At 60.0% G+C, this 13,284-nt stretch overlaps 1 protein-coding gene across 1 annotated transcript in view; it reads left to right on the forward strand.

The window, feature by feature from the left end:
- The window catches only part of NCOR2 (nuclear receptor corepressor 2), a 222,967-nt gene extending 213,858 nt beyond the window's left edge, over window positions 1-9,109 (forward strand). Inside the window, 7 exon segments of the mRNA XM_036823685.1 lie at window positions 43-236; window positions 1,140-1,289; window positions 1,922-2,070; window positions 2,839-2,892; window positions 5,912-6,133; window positions 7,201-7,380; window positions 7,973-9,109. Of these exon segments, the coding sequence (XP_036679580.1) occupies window positions 43-236; window positions 1,140-1,289; window positions 1,922-2,070; window positions 2,839-2,892; window positions 5,912-6,133; window positions 7,201-7,380; window positions 7,973-8,154 (1,131 nt within the window). The 3' untranslated portion in view covers window positions 8,155-9,109.
- Window positions 9,110-13,284: the final 4,175 nt, after the last annotated feature.

The following is a 13,284-nucleotide window of genomic DNA, read 5'->3' on the forward strand; positions in this document are numbered from 1 at the left end:
TGGCGCTGACCCTGCTCCTGTCCCCTGACCCTTGGCCTGCAGGAGGTCATCACGCAGGACTACACGCGGCACCACCCGCAGCAGCTCAGCGCGCCCCTCCCTGCCCCCCTTTACTCCTTCCCCGGAGCCAGCTGCCCCGTCCTGGACCTTCGCCGCCCGCCCAGCGACCTCTACCTCCCAGCCCCGGACCATGGCGCCCCGGCCCGTGGCTCACCCCACAGTGAAGGGGGCAAGAGGTGAGCGGCGGTGGGAGACAGGTTGCCCCTTGCTGGTCACCACCGAGAGGGCTCTGTTAGGTGTCTGCTGCGGGAAGCTTGAGCCCAGTAAAGTGCGAGGCCCGCCTGGAGCCGTTGCACATATGAGAAACCGAGGTTCAGGGAGACCGGGGAGTTTGCTCAAGGTCACGGCGCAACTGGACAATAGGTGTTACATATGCCACACTCGGGGGGGTTCCAGGCACCAAGCTGAATACTTCACACATATTAACCAGGATCCTCACCACAACCTTAGGAAGTGTAGGCAGCGTTATCCCATTTCACAGACGAAGAAACTGAGGCACAGAGCAGTGAATTCACTTGCTTATAGGGACACAGCTAGTAAGTGGTGGAACTGGGATTCGAAGCAGAGCCGTGTGATTTGAGAGCTGCCTCCTAACGGACACATACACACTTGCACTCCTGGTTAGCCCTGGGGGGCTCCCTGATCAGAGAGGAGAGGAACGGGGAGGGACCCCCGCTCTAGGATGAAGGAGCCGTTCCGGGTGGCGCACAGAGTTGGGAAGACAGCAGCATGTCTTTGGGGGAACAGTGGGGTCCCTGGCATCGGGGTGCAGCAGGGGTTCAACAAAGTGCCACCCGTGGGCCAGATTCAGCCCACGGCCTGTTCTTGCATGGTCCGTGAGCTAAAGATGATTTTACGTTTTTAAAGGGTTATTTTTTAAAGAAGGAGAATATACAGCAGAGACTACAAGTGGCCCACAACGCCTGAAATGTTTGCTGTCTGACTCTTTACAGGAAAAGCGTGCTAGCCCCTGGTTTAGAATGAGGCAGGGCTTAGCGGGGAGTGGAGGAAGGAATGCGCCCTCTTCAAGAGGGAGAGCTCTGAGCTCTGACCACCGCAGGGACCCTCTCTCCGCCCAGGTCTCCAGAGCCAAGCAAGACGTCAGCCTTGGGCAGCAGTGAGGATGGTATAGAACCTGTGTCCCCGCCGGAGGGCATGGCAGAGCCCGGGCATCCCCGGAGCACCATGTACCCGCTGCTGTACCGGGACGGGGAGCAGGCGGAGCCCAGGTACCTTCACGGCAGCCCCTCCCCTTCTGGGGATGCTCAGGACTCGGGCCCTTGCCCCCCTGTGGCCTCGATCCACCGCTGTGCAGCTGGGGGCTTGGCAAGGGCTTTGGGGTGCAGCCGGGGGGCCTCAGACCTGCTAAACAAGGTCAAAACTTGGCGGACCTCCACGGCAGCTTCCTGAGCCTTGGGCTGGGGTCTCTTAGCTCAGGCCCGGCCCCTGTTGCCGGCACTTGAGGATCTGAGAAATAAAGAGCTAAGTGTGCTGGACCAAACTGGGGCTCCGGGAAGCGGGGGATGGAGGTGGAGAGAAAGGCCCCCTGACCTCAGGGGAAGATGTGGTCTGAGCCCACTTTGGTTCCCGAGGCTCTTTTCCGGGAGTCCGGCTATTGCAGGTAGACAGGCGTGGCCCACCAGGGCAGCTGGGGCTCTGCAGAGACACCCTGAGCCCAAGGATAGGTGGATGACAGAGGGGATTTCGGAAGACATGGGCCCTAAGAAGTGGGGGAAGCAAGCACGAGGTGGGAGAAGCTTCATTCTGAATTGCTAAGGCAGCTCAGGTGGTGAGCCCCCATCATCAAGGGTGTGCAAGCTCAGCACCAAGTGAACTGACCTGGGGGGTCTGATCCTCGCAGCAGGATGGGCTCCAAATCCCCAGGCAACACCAGCCAGCCGCCGGCCTTCTTCAGCAAGCTGACCGAGAGCAACTCGGCCATGGTCAAATCTAAGAAGCAGGAGATCAACAAGAAGCTGAACACCCACAACCGGAACGAGCCAGAATACAGTAAGGGGCCCACCCTCCTCGGGAGCGGGGCTGCCAGGGGCTGGGGGTCAGCACAGCCGGGTGGACCCGCCGACCACCTCTCCCACTGGCCCGTCACCTCACGTTCAAGGAGCCCGTGTTGTCCCTCTTTTTCCCGTAGGCATTTGCTGGGTTGTCACAGCATGATGCCCGGCACACAGGGGGCACTCAGGGAATATTGGCACGCACGGGTCTGTTCGTACTGGGCGCCAGAGATCGGCGTCCCGCCCTTACAAGGACCCCGTGTGTACCCCATGCACGATGCGCCTCGCATCTGTGATTTGTTTTCCCCATTGACGTGGTTACTGGACGTAAATCCTAGCTTAGCTCCACCCTCTCAGCACAGTGCCCGGCACATAGCAGATGCTCAAGAGAACACATGAGTGGGTGAACCAATGAAGGAGGGATCATCACATCCCCGGCCTCAAAAAGCTCGTTAGCGGGGGGAGCCTGGGGACCTTGCAGAGGCTTTTCTCTTTCTGGGGCTGGAGTCGCAGCCTTGCAGACACTCACCGGCCCAGGCTGGTAAGTCCGGAACCTTGCCAAGTGTTGTGCCTGGGCCAGTAGGTCAGCAGCCTCAGCGAGCTGGCTCGAAATGCAGACTCTCAGGCCCTGCCCCAGCCCTGCTAAATCTGTCTGCGTTGCGCAAGCTCCCAGGTGGTGCACCTTGCCTAGACCAGACAGGGGACATAGGGGGGCAGGTGCTTTCCAGGACCTGTAGGCCTCACCCATCTCGTCGTCCCCCTCCAGATATTGGCCAGCCCGGGACGGAGATCTTCAACATGCCCGCCATCACCGGAGCAGGTAACCGTTCACCCCGGGCTGCTCGGCCGCCAGCCCGTCCCCTCCCTCCCCCTCCCCCGTCACTGTGCGCCCAGGGAGGTCAAGCTGGGTGTCTGGACCTGGAAGGAGACTTGGGAGTGAGGCCTCGGAGGTCACTGGGCCGCACGTCAGCCGTAGCCATGGTGACAGGTGGCCTTTCATAGTTCAAGTGTGTCCCCTCCTCTGCAGTGGGGATGCAGAGGAGGGGACAAACCCTGCAGTGGGGATGCAGACACACACAAAAGGCCGGCGGGGCCTGGCAAGGAGTGTCTATTTGGAGTTCAATTTCAAGGCCTCCTGGTGCATGTAGTACAGTATTAGCGTCACACACAACACCCGGAACCTGTCTGTTGGGATCTCAGCTGGAGATGCGAGTGTGTGGATGCGGGGTGGGCCTGTGTGTGCACGTGGTCCGCGTGGGCACTTTTTATAGGTAAAGCGTCAGTTTTACTTGAAAATTCCATCCAGGGAGCTGGGGAAACAGTGCAGATGTATTCCAGAGATGAGTGTAAAATTCACACACATTTTTTTTTATATATAACTTTATTTTATTTATTTTTGACTGTGTTGGGTCTTCGTTGCTGTGCACGGGCTTTCTCTAGTTGTGGCGAGCGGGGGCTACTTTTTGTTGCGGTGCGCGGGCTTCTCATTGCGGTGGCTTCTCTTGTTGTGGAGCACGGGCTCTAGGTGCGTGGGCTTCAGTAGTTGCAGCACGCGGGCTCAGTAGTTGTGGCGCACAGGCTTAGTTGCTCCACGGCATGTGGGATCTTCCCGGACTAGGGCTCGAACCTGTGTCCCCTGCATTGGCAGGCGAATTCTCAACCACTCCGCCACCAGGGAAGCCCTCACACACGTTTTTACGCTGAAACTTAAGCCTTCTATGGTGTTTTGGAGCCCGTGGGGTTACACTGTGCATTTCTGCTGCCTCTGTGGAAGGACTGGGACGGGGCTTTGGGGAAGCACCTGGTGTCTGGTGTGAAGCGGCTGAGCCAGAGCAGACAGGGCTGACCCTCCGCCGGAGGCCTGCCCGGTGCGGGGAGGAACGAGGCGTCTTTGGGGGGATGCGCTGACCTTCCCTGAGGGCCGTCACAGCTCTGGGAATGTGCTGAGCAAAAGGCAGCCGCTGGATTTTATCGGGGGGCCACGGGGCCTCTAAATGGGGGTCCCAACTGGGGAATGTCCGTCCACCCAGAGACTAGACGCTGGGGGCTTGGCTGAGCCTCAGGCAATGGGGAGGAGACAATTCGGTCAAAACAACAAGATGGACAGAAATGAATGTTTTCATGTTTTCATTTCAGAGATGCTCATACACCGACACAGGTGCACGTGTGTGTAGAAATTCATGCGGTACAAGGAACTTGCATATAAATTAGATTCAACTTTTTTTTCAAAGCAGTTTAGGCCACACACACAAAATTTCCCCAGACCCCGGTCTCTGCTGCTTAATTAGCTCCTGCTTTAGGACTGGAGTCGGTCAGCTTCCTGCCTGGCACTGACAGACCATGGACCCGTGACCTTGGGTGGCAGGTTCAGTAACGTCTGTGATCGTAGGATGCTGACCTACCAAGGAGCCATCATGACCTGTGTCCCTCGCATCTTTTTTTTCCACTTCCCAGTGTCTTAGTTTGTAGGATCATAAATGCTTCTCCCCCCCCTCCCCGCCCCACTCACCCCTGCTGGAAATTTTGCTTTTTCTTGACGGACATGACTTTTTTTAAGTGCTGATGAAGCGTGGCCAAGACACAGCTAAAAAACTGTCAAGGGGTCCTGTGGCTGTGCATGAGTTTGCAACCAAAAGGAAGGAAAGAAAATGAAAACGTAGACCGCAAATAGTTGCTTGAGAAATGTGATTTTAGATGCTGCCGTGTTGCTCCGAGCCTCCCAGTAACCATCGGTCCCCTTTACAGACGAGTTAGGGGTCAGCAAGACCCGTTGTTCGGCCACTTGGTAATCATACAATTGACTCAGAGTGGAAGTTTTAAAATCCATGAAAATTTTGCCCAGTGGCAGGCAGAGAGCTTCGTCGGAGGTTTTTGGAAGCAAAGTCTGGTTTAACAAAAATGCCCAAAAGAGGCACATTCCCCAGGGTTTGCAAACGTCCCCAGAACGGTTCACAGGCAAACAAGAGAGGGACAGAAAACCTGGTAAACAGAAAAAGAGGCATAACTGGCGTGACTTTGAAGTGGGTGTCTGGAAGGATTCGTGAGGGACAGCTGTCGATCGGACCGCTTGGTGCCGGGTGGCCGGGCCGGGGGCGGCCATGTGATTGTCTCCAGCTCCGCCCTGACCCCCGCACGCACCGTAACTGCATGGCTGCGATCCCCCCCCTCCACCGTCCGTCTCTGCACCTCTTTCTCCTTGTGGCTCCCGGGCGGGGAGACGGGGTGGGAGGAGAGTTAGGCCCAGCTGCGGGGGCAGACGGGGGGCTTGAGGGTCCCAGGCCTCGCAGGCAGGGGCGGCCGGAGGACCGTCTGGTCACCTTGGTCCTCCATTCCTCCCAGCAGCCCCCGGGAACCAGGGTGGACCCCCCAGCGCCCAGCACTGAGCTCCGGCTTGACTTAGTTTCCCAGCAGCCCTTTCCCCAAATACGGGGACCCCCTGATCCCGCTTCCCGCTCCTTTTTAAGACCACTCGAGTTTTTAAAAAAGAAGCAGCCCCAGCTGGGGTTAGGGATCCAGAAGGGGCTTCTGATTTCCCAGAGGGCAGAGTAGGCATGAGGCTTGGGGGGTGGTCATCTAACCACCCCAAGCCCACCTCTTCCCCCACCGGGAATTCCTGAGAGCTTCCAGGGCCCGAGTCAGAGGGAGCTCTCCCGCCCCCATCACCCTGCAGCGGAAACCAGGGGGGAAGATAGGGAAATCAAGAATCGTTGCTTTGCCAAAATGTGCTCACTGTGTATTCTTTCTTCTCCTCCCTCTCTCCCTCTCTGCTTCTCTCTCCCTCTCTCCCCCTTGTCCCTCTGGCCCCTCCGGCCCCCTTTGTGTGTGTGTCTCTCTCCCAGGCCTCATGACCTGCAGAAACCAGGCGGTGCAGGAGCATGCTAGCACCAACATGGGGCTGGAGGCCATTATTAGAAAGGCGCTCATGGGTAAATATGATCAGTGGGAGGAGCACCCGCTCAGCGCCAATGCTTTTAACCCTCTGAATGCCAGTGCCAGCCTGCCCGCTGCTATGCCCGTAACCGCTGCTGACGGACGGAGGGAACACGCGCTCACCTCGCCAGGTCTGCCGGCCTCCTCCACCCCGTCCGTCCCCACCCCGGTGTCATTAATCCTCCCGCCTCCCTCCGCGTTCCTCTGACCAACCCCCCTCCAGCTTTGGAGCTTGTGACTCTTATTTTTGTGCGTGTTTGACGTGGTCCTGGAGTTGGCTAACCCCAAGCTGGGCGGACACCCCCAGGTGTCTGCGTGGCCCCGGTCCGCCCTCGCCCACTGGGCCCGAAGGAGCTGCCGCTTTTCTAAAAACACTCACACCGCTGCCCGAGCCCTGCCCTGCCTTCCTCCCCTGCTGGACATTCGTCCCGGGATGCCCACGTCCTGGCCCATCTCGTGTCTCCTTGGGGAGATCAGGCTGGAGTGAGGACCCACCTTCTCTGTGTGGGTCAGGAGGGACCCTTGGGCTCACGGCAGCCAGGCCAGTGGGCCCAGTGTCTGCTGCGGCCACCAGGCATGTTCACGGCTGGCCCTCGGGTCTGATGGGGAGGAGACCAGTGTCTGTGTGCCAGATCCAAACTCAGATGAATCAGGGAAACCCGACGGGCTGGCTCGCCCTCTGCCCTGGGTCCCTAGTCAACACTCGGCGTGTCAGAGCAAGGGCCAGGCTCAAGCCATTCCTGAGCCGTTTTTGTGACCTGGACACTGTGGCCCCAGGAAGTTCCTGGACTTAATGAGGGCCCAGGCCTGGCCTCAGGGGCCCTGGCTTCTCTGCAGAGGGCCTGCAGCCTGCCCAGCCCCGGCACAGTCCTGGGGCAATGGTCAGGGTCAAGCCAGAGGCCTGAGGCTCCGTGCTTGAGGTATTAGCCCCTGGTGGGTAGGGGGCCTCAGGGCAGCCTGAGGGGGCTTTGCAAGTAGTTCTACCCACTCCCCTAGTAGAAACCCCCTCCAAATCCAGGGTCATGGCTGGGTCTGGCCATCTGGTCGACCTCCTTGGCTTCCCAGGGGGCTGGGCTGCTGTTCTCCCTCCCTGGGGGGCCTGGGAAGCAGGGGTCCAGGGCCTCACCCGCCCCCCACCCCTACAGTGCGAGCGCTGTCCTCAGTCCAACGCGGCCCCTTCCCATGTGTCCCCCTGCAGGTGGTGGCGGGAAGGCCAAAGTCTCTGGCAGACCCAGCAGCCGAAAAGCCAAGTCCCCGGCCCCAGGCCTGGCGTCTGGGGACCGGCCACCCTCCGTCTCCTCAGTGCATTCGGAGGGAGACTGCAACCGCCGGACCCCACTCACCAACCGCGTGTGGGAGGACCGGCCCTCGTCCGCAGGTGGGCACCGGGGGCGGGCAGGTGGGCCCGGCTGGCTGCCCGGGCACCTACTGTGTGTGGAGCACGTGGTCAGGCCTGTTCTGAGACAATTGCCCAGGGCCCTGGCCAGCTGGACTGGGGCTCGCAGATGGTCAGGATGCTTCTCGTAAGGGCCCAGGTGGAGGGAAAGGGCACGATTTAGAGAGAGGGTGAAGGATTCAGGAAGTGAAGAGAGAGGCTTGTGGGCAAGGGCCGGTCCCACAGGCTTGGGGGGGGTCTCAGGGGATCCCCCGACTTCTCTGTGAGTGCGAGGAGGTCCCTGGGGGAGGTGCGTGATCTCCCGCAGGTTCAAGAGAGCTCTTGGCTGCAGGACAGACGCAGGGGGGCGAGGGCAGGAACAGTGAGGCGGCCAGGCGACAGGCTGCCGGGCATGAATGGCGCGGGAGTGCTGGAAGTGAGGCCAGGCGGGCAGTTTGAGAAAGCTTCCAGGAGATAGAAGGGCTGGGGAGGCAGGAGGCCAAGGCCCCAGCTCCCGGGGTGGCAGGTGGGTGGGCCCCTGGGGGCCGCCAGGCTCACCGGGGCCCCCGGGGCTTCTCTCCCGCTCTCTCCGCAGGGTCCACACCGTTCCCCTACAACCCCCTGATCATGCGGCTGCAGGCGGGGGTCATGGCCTCCCCGCCCCCGCCTGGCCTCCCCGCGGGCAGCGGGCCCCTGGCCGGCCCCCATCACGCCTGGGACGAGGAGCCCAAGCCGCTGCTCTGCTCGCAGTACGAGACGCTCTCCGACAGCGAGTGAGGCTCAGAACGGGGTGGGCCGGCGAGCGGCCGGCTGCCGACTCCCCCCACCGAGGAAGGAGCCCCTGAGTCTGCCTGTGCGCCCGTCTGTCCGTCCGTCCGTCCAGAGCCGGCATCCTTGCCTGTCTAAAGCCTTAACTACGACTCCCGCCCCGGCTGGCCCTGTGCAGTGACCTTACTCAGGGGATGTTTACCTGGTGCTCGGGAGGGGAGGGGCCGGGGAGGGGGCACGGCAGGCGTGTGGCGGCCACACGCGCACAGCCGGGGCGGCCAGGGACCCAAAGCAGGACGACCACGCACCTCCCACGCCACTGCCTCCCCACCTAACGCATTTGGAACCAAAGTCTAAACTGAGCTAGCAGGCCCCGCACCCGCCCTCCGTCCCCATCCCGCTTAGCACTCTGGACAGACGGACACAGGCCCTGTCCAGGCCCCAGCGCTCTTGTCCCGGTCCCCACGGGCTGCCCCAGCCGACGAGATCGCTGGAAACCAAGTCAGGCCAGATGGGCAGGCGACAGGGCCGGGTGCGGCCTGGGGTGAGCGGCTGCTCCGAGGAACTGGACTGTTTTTTTCATACATCGTTGCCGCAGCGGTGGGAAGGAAAGGCAGGTGTAAATGATATATTGGTTTACAGGGTATATTTTTGATACCTTCAATGAATTAATTCAGATGTTTTAAGCAAGGAAGGACTTACCCAGTATTATTGCTGCTGTGCTTTCGATCTCTGCTTACCGTTCAAGAGGCGTGCGCAGGCCAACAGTCGGTGACCCCATAGTCCGCAGGACCGAGGTGGGGCAGGGGCTGCCAGCTCTCGAGCCCCCCTGCGTCCTCCCTCCCTCCCTTCCTTGGGCAGAATGAGTTTGAAGGGGATTCTGTGACCGCCATCTGCGCACGGCGGTGGCGTCCTGTCATTTACACACGTTCTTCTCATTAAAAAGCGAATTATACTCGAGTTACAGAGGCTCCTTCTCTATCTTGGCCCCGGCAGCCAGGAGGACAGGCGACGGGGCCGGGGTCGGGGGGGGGGGGAACGGTGGGCGTGTAACCCTGCGGGGGACAAGGGCACATCCCCTGACTCACCAGTCTCTCCCCTCTGCAGGCGAATATTTACGCCCACGGTAAGGATGTCACCGTGCAGACCTTGAACAGTCCCACCCTTGGTGAGAGTATTGAATTTTCACACCCACGAGGAGGGTGTCAGATATTCACAGCCATGGTGACGGTATCCAAGAAGGCCATCATCAGCTCTTAACTGTTAAATACTTTAAAAATTATTCCTGCCCACACTATGTTAGGGAACAAACAGACCCTTTGCCGTCACTGCTTTGGATACGCGGCAGAAGAGAGAACAACCCTCCCTCCCAGCTTGGGTCTTGAGGCAGCTGCCAACTGGCGTCTTGCAGTCTTGGTAGAACGTGTCTCAGACACGAGCTGTGTTCCTTTAGGAGCAGAGCCGGAGCTCCAGAGAGGCTGCGATTCTTTGCCATGGACGTGCATGCAGGATTGGGGCGGGGCGGGGTGTGGGGAGCAGTGGAGGAGAGAACCAAGACCCACTGGATGCAGAAATTCCCATCCCCTGCCCAACCTGTGAACTGGTGGTCAGCCCAGCACCTCGTCTCCCCAGGGTGTGGACCTGGGCATGCGGAGAGATCTGCGTCCTCAGGGGACTCTGCCCACCCTCCCTGGCGCTCCAAGTTTACCCTGCGAACCTGTGCTGTGAGGCGAAATGAGCAGGGGGCTTTGGAGCCCCGCAGGGCTCAGCTTGGCGCCTGGGCTGTAGTACTGATACTGACCGGCAGGTGGCAGTGTTGGGCCAGAAAACAGTCTTGTCCTGCCCGGGGCCTCCCTCCGGTCCCGGGTGCAGGCCAGCCCCACCTGGAATCCAGGATGCATCAGGTCGTGCTGGCCACACCAGCCACAAGGGGTTGGCCATGCCTGCTGGTGCCGCCCAGCATCCCATGGCACTTCCCTCAGCTGTAGTCAGACCAGAGTGATACGGGGGTGGGAGGGACACAAGTGTCAGCCCACAGGCTCATCTCTGCCATCCCCCTGTGTCCGTGGCCTCAGAATTGACACCACTTGGCACCTCTGTCTTCTCTGAGGGCCAGTGGCACAGGCCCCACACAGTGATGTTTGTGGGGTGTAGGGAGAGCTCACGGCCTCCTGGTGCCTGTGAAGGGTCCACCCTCTCTTCCAACCTCACCCAGCCAGTCCTCAGCCCCCCGCAAAGGGTTCATCCCACCCCCATCTTGTTTGGTTTTCTTACTGCTCCATCTTAAAATGGAGGCCCCTGCTGTTCCCTGATCCCCATCTCTCTGGAAAACTCCTACACATACTTCAAAACCCAGCTGGGTCATTCCCTCCTCTAAGAACCCATTATCCCTCCCCATCTTCTCTCTCCTCTGGGTCTTTGCAAACACCCTGCAAGCTACTGGACAGAACCCCTCGAGAGCAAAGCTCTTGCCTTTCTCTTCCTGACTCTGTTGTTGACTGAGCCCCTGGCGACTGTTGAGCTGAACTGACGCTGTGAGGATCCGGTTCCATAGAAAGTGAGAACGTGATCTGCAAAGCGCAGGGCACTTGCTGGCTAATTTCCCCGCATCCTAGAACATTGTGATGTTGGTTAGAATGCAGATTCCTGGGCCCCACCCAGAGGATAGGAATGATTCTCTAGGTCCAGGGTTGGGGCTGGGAATCTGTGTTTTCATCCAGCGGCCCAGGTGTCTCTGATGCCGGTGACTTGCAGCCCTCACTATGATGGTGAGGGTGGTGCCCAAGGTCAGAGCTAGAACCTGGTCCCTTCACTTCTTTCTGGCCAGGAGTTCTCCAGTAAGGGCACAAGCGGCTCTGCAGAGGGAGTCCCGGCCCACCAACCCGAAGAGCTGCCGCCCACAGCGGGGTCAGGAACGGGCTGGTCCCTACAGCACTAGGGTTGGCTCAAGACAAGCCCATCTCGGGCCAGGTGACGCAGACACTGTGACAGCTGACCTGGAGCAGTCGGGGTGGCTTCCTGGAGGTGGTGGTTCTTGGGGAGGGGATAGGCTGAGTGGAAAGAACCTGTGTGGGCAAAGGCTGGGAGGTGAAACCCAGCCGGGGGCATTCAGGAGCCCAGGGTGGCTTAGACATAAGGCAGTGTGGAGGCCCTGGAATTTCTGAGACGGAACAGCCAATGCCCAGTAAGGTGATTTGCTGGTTTTCTGAAATTGGGTCTTGTTGGCTCGCAAGGGTGCTGGGTGCATTGAGGGAGAAACAGGCCAGGAGGCTAGAGCAGGGCCAGCATGGGGGTTGGCACGGCAGAGAAGGCCAGGACAGAGCCCCACTGCCTCGGGGAGTGGGGATGGGGCCAGGCCACGTATGGGGCAGGCGAGAGGGGGGTGTGCAGCACACGGGTAAAGACAGACTGTGGAGCCAGCTGCCACGTAATGGCCACGTGACCCTGGCCAAGCCACTTGAACCCTCTGTGCCTCTGTTTCCCCATCTGTAAAATAGGATAATGATATTGCTGTGAGGAGTACCTCAGAGATGGGCTGTGTAGCTCTATAGAGACACGGTTTACTCGCCTGTGCAGGAGTCAGTGGGACAAGGCAAGAAAGAAAGAATGGGTTTGCGAGGAAAGGAGAGAGAAGAGAGAAAAACTCCAGGTGGTCCTGCAACAGTGACTCTTGTTTGCATATTACGGGGATAAACTGATTTGATCGCTGGCAGCTGGTGGGAGGGGCCCCTGGTCATTCCACCTTTAGAAGGCCAAGGAGGGCCATCAAAGGAGCCGCATTTGTTTTCATGGCTTCTCCAGGAAGCCGGGAGGGTTTAGCTGTGGCAGCCACGTGACGGGCTGTCCTTCCACCCCCCCATCCTCCGGGGTTCAGCCAGGTCCCGCTTCCTCATCAGAATGTCTCACCAGCTACCTCACAGGCTCACTGGGAAGATTAAATGCAGAAAATTCTGACAGCAGGGCCAAGCGGTCTGCAGACAAAGGCAGCGCTCCGTGTACGTGTCGGCCGCCAGGGCTGTTGTTTGTTCTCACCAAGGCTACTCTGGGGAGGAGAGACGAGACCTCGGACGGACGGGGCACCTGTTTGTGGGGCGGGGGCTGCCGAGCTTGATTGGAGGCCTGCGAGTGTGAACCCAGAGATGAGCCCAGAGATTGGCCGGGGCGACAGCAGAAGAGGCTGAGCGAGGGGGGCTCAGGATGGGTGTTTGGGGCCAGAGCCGGCCCTCGACATTGGGAAGTGTTTCTGCCCCTTCGAGAGAGATGGACGCCCTGACCCGCCCCCAGCAGGGTCCCGGCTTGATTCGATGGCAGCCCAAGTTTTACCAGCACGGATTCTCACTGTCCCAGCCGCCAGGCAGGTAAGGCCATGTGCCTGCCTTGCAGATGCTTAGAGAAGTTAAGCGACAGGCTTTTTCTCCAGCCACCGTGCCCTCCCCATGTTGGTCTTCCCCTCCCAGGGGGCTTCAGCGAGCGACCTCTGCCCCCCTTGCCCAGTGCGTCTGGATCTGGGGAGTGAGGACAGAAGGGCCTTCTGCAGGCAGCACCCTAAGCCGGGCAGCGGGGTCACTGGCCTCCAGGCTCTTTATTTTGGGGGTGGAAATCCCAAGGGCTGGGACAGGACCTAGACGAAGCTGGCACCTCTTTCTGCCGGCTCTCCAAGTCCTCTGGGTTCCCGCAGGACGGACAGCTGCTTCAGAGGGAAACCGGGGTGCACTTGGGGGCCTGACGGGCCGCAGCCCTTGCCCCCCACGTCCTCTTCCTCCCAGGTTGGGCCTCATGGAGCCCCAGCCGTACAAGGAGACAGGCTGGAGTTCCAAGGTCATCAGGGAAGGCGGAAGCCGTTTGCATGATCCAAGGAGACGGTCTCGTCTGACATGTGCTGCCCAGGTCCTCGGGGAGTGCTAGGATGGAGTCAGGAGGGTACGAGGCCTATCGGGTGATGCTGGTGAAAGACAAAAGGGACAGGAAGCAGGGCCTGGCAGGGGCTGGGCCTCGGTCAGCTGGTCCCGTCCCACCGCGCTCCCACTGGCGGGGCGCCCAGGAGGAGCCTGGCAGCTGCCGCAAAGCTCTAGTTAGAGGCCATCAGCTCACTGCACGCCGCAGAAGTTGTTTCCCGAAGGGCAGCCCCAGAGACATCTC

This window comes from Balaenoptera musculus, chromosome 14 (assembly GCF_009873245.2).
Source record: "Balaenoptera musculus isolate JJ_BM4_2016_0621 chromosome 14, mBalMus1.pri.v3, whole genome shotgun sequence".
NCBI lineage: Eukaryota > Metazoa > Chordata > Mammalia > Artiodactyla > Balaenopteridae > Balaenoptera > Balaenoptera musculus.